At 37.1% G+C, this 11151-nt stretch overlaps 1 protein-coding gene across 1 annotated transcript in view; it reads right to left on the reverse strand.

Annotated features, from left to right (window-relative positions):
- Positions 1-988: 988 nt before the first annotated feature.
- LOC141288771 (uncharacterized) overlaps positions 989-11151 on the reverse strand; it is a 20584-nt gene continuing 10421 nt past the window's right edge. The window contains exons 6-8 of the mRNA XM_073820940.1: positions 7439-7983; positions 5653-5794; positions 989-3200 (exon numbers count right to left, since the gene is read on the reverse strand). Of these exons, the coding sequence (XP_073677041.1) occupies positions 2407-3200; positions 5653-5794; positions 7439-7983 (1481 nt within the window). The 3' untranslated portion in view covers positions 989-2406. The remainder of the gene's footprint in view (positions 3201-5652; positions 5795-7438; positions 7984-11151) is intronic.

An 11151-nucleotide genomic window follows, 5' to 3' on the forward strand; every position in this document is an offset into this window, starting at 1 on the left:
AAGCAAAGATAATGTTCCATGAAGATTTTTTGTAAAATTCCTACTGTAAATGTATCAAAATGTAATTTTTGATTAGTAATATGCATTGTTAAGATCCTAATTTGGACAACTTTAAAGGTGATTTTCTCAGGATTTTGATTTTTTTGCACCCTCAGATTCCTGATTTTCAAATAGATGTATCTCGGCCAAATATTGTCCTATCCTAACAAACCATACATCAATAGAAAGCTTATTTACTGAGCTTTCATATTATATATACATCTCAGTTTTGTAAAATTTTACCTTATGACTGGTTTTGTGGTCCAGGGTCACATATAAATTCGTCACCTTAGAATTATAAGGTTCTATCTGACATTTTTGTCAAAATTGAGTTATTCACATATTCTAATTCTTTGACAACTTATTTACATTATTTGATGTTTCTTTTGTAAGCTGTGTACATTTTGGGCCTTTTTTTTTTTTTGAAAACAAAAATGGTTCCAAGTCTATGGAATGCAAAATCTTTGAAGCTCAATATCTCGAAAGTGCTCAGAACGCAGATAGAACCTTATAATTCTAAGGTGACGAATTGTCGATTTTTTTTAAATAACCGATAGTTTTGCTAGATAAGACCGTTCTTCCTCGGCTGGGATTGTGTAGAGCCCTTTAAAGCTGCATTGAAACTGCATTTTGGAAGTTCAAACTTGTGGGCTCCATAGAAGTCCACTATATGGAGAGAAATCCTAAAATGTTTTCCTTAAAAAACAATTTCTTTACGTTTGAAGAAAGAAAGACATGAACATCTTGGATGACAAGGGGGTAAGTAAATTTTGTCCTGAAAGTGAACTTCTCCTTGAAGTTTATTTTTCCTAATAGTCCAATAACTGTCCAATTGGGTAAGAATACAAAAGGATTCAATATGTTCTCTGAAAACAAATGTTTTTCAAAGTATATTTAGATGTTTTTAAGAAAGCAAGACAAAATACTAATTAAGAAATAATTTCAAGACTATAGAAAGGGAGATGATTTATTAAACATTTTTACAAATTATGATATATAGAGCTTCAACATGGTAGCAAATCATGTAGCATTATGTAATACATGGAAATTCTCCAATATGCATACTGTTTGCTAAATATTCTCCATTCTGGCACATATGTATATCCATTATTCCTTAAGATGATCTTTTTAACTCCTAATTGTTCCCTTGTCTACTTTTAGAAAGTGCGATGTGAAGAATTTGTGGGATGTGTTAAATTACAGAAGGAACTATTGTGTGATTTTACGGCATTGCTAAGGGCTGCCTGAGCTATATTTAGCCATTTGCCTCATTAACAAATACACTCATTATTTTTGTTTGTATGTAGCAGACCTTTGTGTCACGACCCCAATACGTGTCTGGCTTTGCAGACTTGTTTGTAATATTCATCTACACAACAGGGCATTTACTGATTTAACCTCTGAACCTGTGGCATCCCCATTACACACCATGACATGTTGTGTTGTTTTAGGTCAAATGACCTGTGTTTCTGCAATATGCATTGTGTTCTTATTTTCATGTGCAATGCAGTTATTTTTTTGAATCATTAACACCATAATTAATGTCTTAGTTTGATGTTTTCGTGTTTTTAACCTGTACAAAATGTGAAAGGAAGGTGTTTTAAAAATGAATGAGTTACTGGCTGCTTTCTACTCATTGTGTACAAAGAAATAAATTTTTATTTGTTATACACCTGGTCTGGTTTGTCTTTTTTAGATGATAGGGATTTAATCTATCACTTTTTTGTTTGCATTTAACTGCAAGTTTGCAAGTTCACTTCCAGAATGAAAATTTCACTGTTTTTCACTCACAAAGACATACATTCCAGGATTTTTCTCTATATAGTGGACTTCAATGTTGGCCAAGAGATTAAAGGTCCAAATTGCAATTTCATATTTGTTCATTTTCTTTAAAGAAAAAAATCCAATTTACATACTTTTTTTTAAACCACAAATGCTCATCTTGTACTAGCTCTGTGATGTGCTTTTTCGCACATTGCATAGTCGCATTGGAAAAGTTATGTGCGGTTTAGTTCTTCATCTGTGTACTCCGGTTCAAAAATGTAGGGCAAAAATGTAAAGGGCATTTGACTTTCATTGCATGTTCGTTTTGTAAACAAGGTCAAGCTAGTTTAAGACTAGCATTTGTGGTTAAAAAGTATATAAATTTATATTTTTCTTAGAAAATGACCAATCATTTTGCTAGATAAGACCCTTATTCCTTGGCTAAGATTGTGTAGAGCTCTTTAAAGCTGCATTGAAACTGCAGTTAGGACTTTCAACCCGTTGATCCCCATTGAAGTCCACTATATAGAGAAAAATCCTTGAATGTTTTCCTAATTTTTTTTCAACTGAAGAAAGAACATCTTAGATATGACATGACAATTTTTATTCTGGAAGTTCTTTAACATTTTTAGTGAATTGCTCAGGTTTTGCAGGTGATGTTGGTTCCTCAACACTTGTATTCTCCATTTTAAATTCAATAGCGGTGTAGCTTTCCTCCGTTTCATCATCTCCAGTCGTGTCCGTCAGACTTTCTTCCCTTGATGCCTCGCTGCTTGCATCTTTGTCTGGCTTTGCGGGAGATTCTTGTTTTTCGTCTGAGATCTCATCCTGGCCCTCATTTTTCTTTGTAATGTCATTGGTCAGTAGAGTTTCTGTGGCCTCGCTATCCATCTCTGATCTCTGTGTACTATTTCCCAGTGCACTGCTTTGGACTGAATCCTTGTCTTTATCTACAGCCGTGTTTTTTTCTTCTGCTTCGTTCAGGGTCAGAGAGCTCTCGTCCTTTTGGTTCTCATCCTGTCCTTCATCTTTATTACCTGCTTTGACGCCGCCGCTCTCCTCTGATTTGTCACCACAGGCTGATATTCCCAGTTGTCCTTCATCTTTCCTTCCTGACATCTTAGTTTCATCTGCCCATGTCACTCCTTTCTTCTTCGTCTTTCCTCTCTTGCCCTGTGCTTTCTTTTCCCACTTCTCCTGAGAGCTGGTCCAGTAGTTTTTGTTTTCATTGACACACTTCACTCTTACATTTTTACTCATTTTCATAATCTCCTGTTGGATGATGGGTTTGAATTTGGGATCCAGCTGCAGGACCTTATTGAAATCCCTGTGGGCCTCGTCTTCATTACATAATGCGGCGTAAGCCCTGGCCCGCTGGTACATGGCTTTCAGATTGTCTGCGGTGGAGATGAAAGTGAGGGAGTGAAGACCGGTCTTGCCACATCGCATTGACTTCATGATAAATAATTCATTCACAAGTAAACAAGAGTTTTCACTCTTTGCATAGGAGGCTGGATGGAGATACCAGGGGATAACTCAATATATGGTGAATGATGCAATTGATTCAACTTCCTGGATCCACTGACAAAGTGAATCATTGAGATGTGGCCACTAAAGGAAGAGTGTAGTAAATGCTAACTGACATAGCTTAAGGCTGTTTTTACTACAGGCAATAATGGAGCAATTGGTTGGCCCATATTGGATGGTGAAGAATCTATACTGCTGCTGCTTAACCCAAACAACATTTGTGTCTATGCTATGGTCTGTGGTGTCGAATCCTGCTCTGAGAGGGCCACCTTCCATCAGTTTAGCTAATCAACCCTTCGCAGAAAGACCGGCCCCCATTCCTTACCGTGTCTAACAAACAATGGTGTGACCACATATGTTCCCACACAGTGACAAGTACATCACCCATAACGTACCTGTGGGAACTTTTTTGCAAGACGTGAAATACGTAGAACAATGTACATTTTGTGACATATTCGATGTTAAATGTCAACTGAGTGCTAAGAGTTTTTGTTTTGGGCAGATGAACATACATATGGTACGTTTTGTGTGACGTTGGTTTTATACGCGTTACCGAAGATCTGACTTGAAATGTCCTTTGAGTGGCGTTATAGCTCTAATGCTCCGTGATGTTTTGAAATAGCTTACCATCTGCAATACACCTAAATCTACCCTATAAGATGAACAAACACAAATGTGACGTAAAAACCCAATCCCAAGCATGCCATTTTAGCTTGTTTTTGATCTCTAATCTTTCAGCTCTTTCATCGTGAGCCATGTTTTTTCGCAGGATTCGTACCCAAGGACTTCGCATCCTAAGTCCAATTCCATGCCAACTGAGCTACCGAGGAAGTTTGTTGCATTCAGACAGCAAACACATGGAACTGTAAACATAACTGTACAAAACAATTACAAGTGCTCGCTGTTTTACTGCTTTTAGTGTTCATTTCTGTTGGAAACTGCAGTGCTATGTACTTACTGGTATTTGGTGTCTTGCAAAAAGGTTCCCAGAGGTACGTTTTCGTCATGAGATCAGGTAGTTACTTTAGGTATGAAACAAAGTCTTAGCTTTACAAGTTTGTTCAATTCAAACAATAAATACTGTTTTGTGGCTCTTTAATGTGTCGTGACAGATCGCTGTAGTGCTTCAGTAAAAGGAGAAGTTCATAAGCAAAATGTATAGATTATTTATTCACCCCCTTGTCATCCGAGATGTCTTTTAGTCGTGAAGAAATTTGTTTGAGAAAAATATTTTGGGATTTCTCTCCATATAGTAGAATTCTATGAATATGAACTTCCAAAATGCAGTTTAAATGCAGTTTCAAAGGGCTCCAAATGATCCCAGCTAAGAAAGAAGGGCCTTATCTAGCAAAACATTCGGTTATTTAACCATCAGGAATTGTCCATTTCTATACTTTGTAAACTTAAATGCTCATCTTGTCTAGCTCTGCGTCAACTCTGTGTATTCCGGTTCAAGACAGTTAGAGTAGGTTGAAAAACTCCAAACTCATTTTCTTCTCCAACTTTAAAATTGTCCTACATCGCTGCAGAAGTACAAACCCAGTGTTTACAAAATGAATATGGAAAGAAGATCAAACACTCTTTACAAAAAAAAAAAAAAAGGTAAAGCAGCGTTGTAGGATGATTTTGAAGTTGGAGAAGAAAATGAGATGAGAGTTTTTCAATCTACCCTAACTGACACAGAGCTAGACAAGAAGAGCATTTGAGGTTAAAAAGTACATAAATTGTCATTTTTTTTTTTTTTTTTAACTGATTGTTTTGCTAGATAAGCCCTATGAAGCTGCATTTAAACTGCATTTTGGAAGTTCAAACTTGGGGGCACCAAAGAAGTCCACTATATGAAGAGAAATCCTGAAATGTTTTCTTTAGAAAACAATTTTTTACGACTGAAGAAAGAAAGACATGAACATCTTGGATGACAAGGGGTTGAGTAAATTATCTGTAAACTTTTGTTCTGTAAGTGAACTGTTTATCTCTTCCTCTTTACTAGTTAGACCATGAAATAAACATGAATGAACATTCTAAGGTACTTTGTTTCAACTGCAGAAAGACGTCAATACACACAAGTTCAAGTCATCTGACGTCCTGTCTGGTTTGTTTGTCGGACAAAAATGGCAAATTTGGCATTATGATTGGTCAAATTCCCTGCGAAGGGTCATGCGAAAGTTAAACCAGCTAATCAAGGTTTTTTGGATCACTAGAAACTTCCAAGCAGGTATGTTGGAGCAAAAGTGGACAGGACAGGTAAGTAGACTTCCAGGATTACAATTGGACACTCCTGGTCTATGTCTGTTTCTGCATTAAATGAGTGTATAAGCTCACCTTTATGTTTCTTCAGCAGTTTAGAGTTGAGATCCACCACTTCTTGGTATTCCCCAAGCTCCAGCTTACACTGACTGAGGTTTAGACAGAGTGGCAGACGGACTTTCTCCAGAGATTCCCAGTCTTCTCCTTTATGTTCCACCTCAAAAACACACAGAGGGATAGATGTGGCTTAGTGAGCACTGGGCTGCTGATTCCCCATGGGGATTTTTTAGCTTCCCTGTCGTTCCTCCTAAGCAGTTTTTGGATCCCATTGTACATCTCCTCTGGGATATGAGAAGGTATATATTACTATATTTTATATGTTCTGAGGAAAATGTGAGAGTTGCCATTGCCAAGGTATTGTGTGGATGCTAAGGTGTTTTGTGTGGGTGTTAGTCCATGTTCCTATGATATTCTTTCATATGGTTCAGGTCACTCCATCAAATTCAAAAGTATGATGAAAAGTGACAGCACACTTTGAAACAAGCCACAAGTCACTCTATAAAAATTGATACTTATAAGCACAGAGTTCAAATTCCCAGCCTTATGTTTATGCATTAGTAATAGTCGATGTTGGAAAGGTTACTTTGGAAATGTAATGGGTTACAGATTACAAGTTATTCTGTTTAAACTATTCCAATTACTTTATTAAAGTAATGTAACTGATTACATTTGATTGCTTTTCAACATTTCTAATGAATGTTTTCAACTGTTAATCATTTTTAAACATTAAAGTAGTTAGGGTTAACCTTACAGTAGTACCCAACACTGAATTACAGCCAGATTTCTCAACTTTCTTCATCACTTAAAATAAGATTATAATAATTTCATTTTAAATTACAGCCATCACAAAATCAGACTTTAGCACCTTTTTTGACTTTTGAGACTGTTCTGTGGTTGAAGGAGTAGTCCCCTTTCGGAACAAAAATTTACAAATAATGTACTCACCCCCCTTAGTCATCCAAGATGTTTATGTCTTTCTTTCTTCAGTCGTAAGGGAATGATGTTTTTTGAGGAAAACACTTCAGGATTTCTCTCCATATAATGGACTTCTATGGTGCCCCCGAGTTTCAACTTCCAAAATGCAGCTTCAAAAGGCTCTAAACCATCACAGCCGAAGAAATAAGGGTCTTCTCTAGCAAAACGATCGTTATTTTCTAAAAGAAATGACAATTTATAAACTTTTTAACCTCAAATGCTCGTCTTGTCTAGCTCTGTGTGTACTCTGTGTAGAGATTAAAAAGTATATAAATTGTAAATGTTTTTAGAAAATAACCGATCGTTTTGCTAGATAAGAACCTTCTTCCTCGGCTGGGATCATTTAGAGCCCTTTGAAGCTGCATTTTAACTGCATTTTAGAAGTTCAAACTCGGGGGCACCATAGAAGTCCATTATATGGAGAGAAATCCTGAAATGTTTTCCTCAAAAAACATAATTTCTTTACGACTGAAGAAAGAACCCTTGGATGACAAGAGGGTGAGTACATTATCTGTAAATTTTTGTTCTGAAAGTGAACTACTCCTTTAAATACTGATTTAAAATCATAATATATAGTTTAATAGGTATGACTTTGATTTTGAAATCAAACCTTTGCATAGATATGACAGGAAACACTGGCCTTTAACAATGCCTTGGGGGAAAAAAAACGGTTAAAGAAAGCATACACAAACCAAAATAGGAAATAAATGTTAACAAATAATTGTGTCCTATAAGCCTGAAACATGTCTCATATTTTAGAGCAGTCAATGCAATTTTGGAAGGAAATCAATCAATCCTTAACTGTATTTTCAGTCAGCAAGCTCACCTTGGTTTGGAGGTGGTCTACATACTCCAGAGCCTCCTTGAATTTAGCAGTCGCCTCAGTGTATCTTTGCTCTTTCACATTGAAATTGCCTTCATCTTGGAGCAGCATAATTAGCCGTAGCATCTGCTGCCAGTCCTTGCCCTCGGTCAGAGCTGTTATCCTGTGATCGTCCTCTTCTGCCGACTCTTCGCTTTTGGTGTCATGCTTGTTTTCCTCTGCTACAGATGGATTCTTTCCCTCCTCAGCATCTTTGACCTCTTCGGGGGACTGAGAATGTTCCCCTTTGCTTTCCTCTTTTGCATCAATCTCAGAGTCCTCGTTCTCTGATTCCCTCTCTTCCCTTTCTTCTAGAATGTTCCAGTACCTTTCCTTATCCTCCCAGTATTTTTCCTTCATTCTCTCAGAGAGAAGACAGAGTTCTTTATGCACCAATCGAGAGAGTGTGATGTCTAGGTTGGCCACCATCTGAAAGTCTCTTCTGGCCTCCCTCTCGCTCCACACAGCCGCATAGGCCTTTGCTCGCTTGTAGTAGGCCTTGACACAGTCTGGAAAAGATCAATAATGGGACTGTAATTGAATTTCTCTTTCTGTTATTTACTTACTAAGGCTGCATCATCTTGGTAAACGCTGTAAATGTGCATTCAAATACATGTATTATTATGTTTTTAAATGGTATTATTTGCTTTCATACCATTAAAAAGGAACCTTGCTACACATACGCTGTTGATTTAGCCCTAGTCGGACACCAAGTACACACACCTAATCTTTGCTCTGAGAGGGCTCGAGAGGCTGGTTAAGATTTCCCATTGATGGCTCTCCCCCTCTTTCATTTGATCATGCTCTTCACTAAATCTTTCACTCTGCCAACATTTAAACAGAGTTCCCCCAGCAAACGCCAGCCTCTGGCAGAAAAACAGCAGATTCTGTGAGCGCATTTCAAAAGGATGTGCTCCCCAGGTGAAATGGTAAAGAGAGCAAAGAAGATTTGAAATGAAACAGACAACAAGGTGTGGGTGACACATGGGCGCGGCAGAATAAAATGAATACCGAGAATTAGAGGGAACGGGGAAATGGGAGAACTGCAGGAGGCTGAAGTCACTGGGCCGGCTGCATATGCATAAGGCTCATTAGGAGAGCTACCCACGCTGCCTCTGGAGCCACCGCGAGAGACGATACATCTGTCACTTCACATGCTTCAAGAGGGCTTACACAGAGCAACTCCTGTCCCTTCGCCTCATGCAGCTAGCCAAGCTTAAACAAACCCAAACCACCGAGGACGAAGATTACTATGCATGCTGCCAAGTGCAATTATGAATGTGAATGCAACTGGATTATTTATGATACTCAAAAAAGCAAAGAGCTAATTCTGATGGTGGTCAGTAATGCTATATATGTTCATACTAAGGTGGTCTACATCATCTCAACTTAAATGCCATGCGACTTTCAGTAATTTGCACTGGTTTCATTGGATTCAAATGACTTTTAATAGTAGTTGACGTTTGATTTCCTGTTAATAATTTATTACAGAATTAAATGCATGGCTTAATTTAGTTCATGTGTGACCCTGGACCACAAAACCAGCCTTCGGTGGCACGGGTATATTTGTAGCAATAGCCTAAAACAGTGTTTTTCAACCACTGTGCCGCGGTACACTAGTGTGCCGTGGGAAATTATTCAATTTCACCTAAAACAGGCCCAGGTTTCACACTGAGTAGGTAGAAATATGAAAGATCAAAAAAGATCTTCAAAAAAGTGTTTATTTGATTCCTATTCAAGACACTTTGATAAGAATGACTGTATATTGTTAATTGCACTTTTTATTTGAAAGAAGAAGAAATATGAAAGATCATAGAGTTTAATTTTTTCGATTGTTTCGACAGTTTCGATTGTTGGTGTGCCTTGTGATTTTTCATCAATTAAAAATGAACCTTGGCTCAAAAAAGGTTGAAAAACACTGGCCTAAAACACATTGTATGGGTCAAAATTATTGATTTTTCCTTTATTTCAAAATTCATTCGGATATTAAGTAAAGATCATGTTACATTAAGATATTTTGTAAATTTCCTATCATAAATATATCAAAAGTTATTTTTCGATTAGTAATATGCATTGCTAAGAAGTACATTTGGACAACTTTAAAAGAGATTTTCTCAATATAATAGAACTACAAACACGCATTAAAAGTGTTCAAAAAAACTACAAACATGGAGGATATACGCGACCAACGGACAGGGAGAGAAAGGGGTTTGAGTGATAAATAATCAATGTGTAACCTGATAAAAATATATTTTTTTACTGTTATCCGCATTATATTTCATGTGCAGCAACATTATGAACTTTTACAATGGTAGGGTTGGTCATTAACGTTTAAATGCATAATTATGCAAACACAAGAGCAGAGTTCTCAGCATGAAAGACTCCTGAAAGAACGTGCCTCTTCATTTCTCTCTAATATGGTAGTTAATTAAATTAAACGAAATGTAGATAATGTTAACTTTGATGATTGACAGGGCAGTTTAAACAGTGACAGGATTCAGGTAACTAAGCAACAGAGCGTCCATTAAATAAGCAGTTATGACTAGGGCTGTTCGATTCCGAAATTTTTGGAATCGATTCCGATTCCGATTCCTGGTTCTGGTTCTTTTTGGAATCGATTCCCAGCCCTAGTTATGACGAAGTAGTATGTCCCAAAGCTTGCCTACTATTCTGCTACATACTCAAAAGTATGTACTTTTTCTTCACAAAAAGAGTACATAGCTTTTAGGGCATAGTATAAGTAGGCGAATTGGGACGCAGCAACGGTCAATCTCAAAAACGGCTCGTTTGTCGTAATTATGCTTTTAGATATATGTTTGTCTCATTTGTAAATTTTAGGGGTCTAATTAGAGGTGGGTAGTAACGAATTACATTTACTTCGTTACATTTACTTGAGTAAATTTTTGGGGTAACTAGTACTTTTAGAGTATATTTAAAGATAGGTACTTTGTTTTACTCTTACTCAAGTACATTTATAGTGAAACATTTTTTACTTTTACTTCGCTACATTTGATAGCGTTCCACCATTACTGTCCTCAGAAACGTGTCATTGGAATTTTCATTTCATGCCTGATAAAACTGCGTTAATGCTGCTTTGTATACAGCTGTTACTATGGAAATCGTGATATTTCAGCGCTCCTAAAGCGCCCCCTCGTGACAGAGAATGAATTTTTCATTTCCAATACATTTTTTTCAACTGTTTCTCCCAGAAGGGCTTCAGAAAAAAAATGGCAGCTGGCAGCAGGAAGTACCTGCCATTGACAGCCGGAAGCCAGTTACTGGCATTCGGAGGGTAGGAGGGACCTGCCACTTGGTGACAGCCAATCAGCATCGATCAACTTGGCAGCAACCAATCATATGCAACTACGACAGACATGAATGGCAGTGTTTGTTGGAGCGGTACATTTTGAAATTAATGATCGGAGTAATGAATAATTGTTGCTTGTATGTTTGATTTTAACTTTTATGTTAGTGAACAATGTAACTGTCTACTATAGTTAATCGTTAATCTTAGTATGTTAGTGGGCTACCATTAACTTAAAAAAATTTCTTTTACTATTAAAAATTAACATGATCAAATAATCTGACATCATACAAAGCCTGTTACGAATTTAAAGGCTTTATTAAACAACCGCAACAATGTTGTTTCTTGAAATACTACAAATGTAAAACTGAAC

This window comes from Garra rufa, chromosome 16, assembly GCF_049309525.1.
Source record: "Garra rufa chromosome 16, GarRuf1.0, whole genome shotgun sequence".
Lineage (NCBI taxonomy): Eukaryota > Metazoa > Chordata > Actinopteri > Cypriniformes > Cyprinidae > Garra > Garra rufa.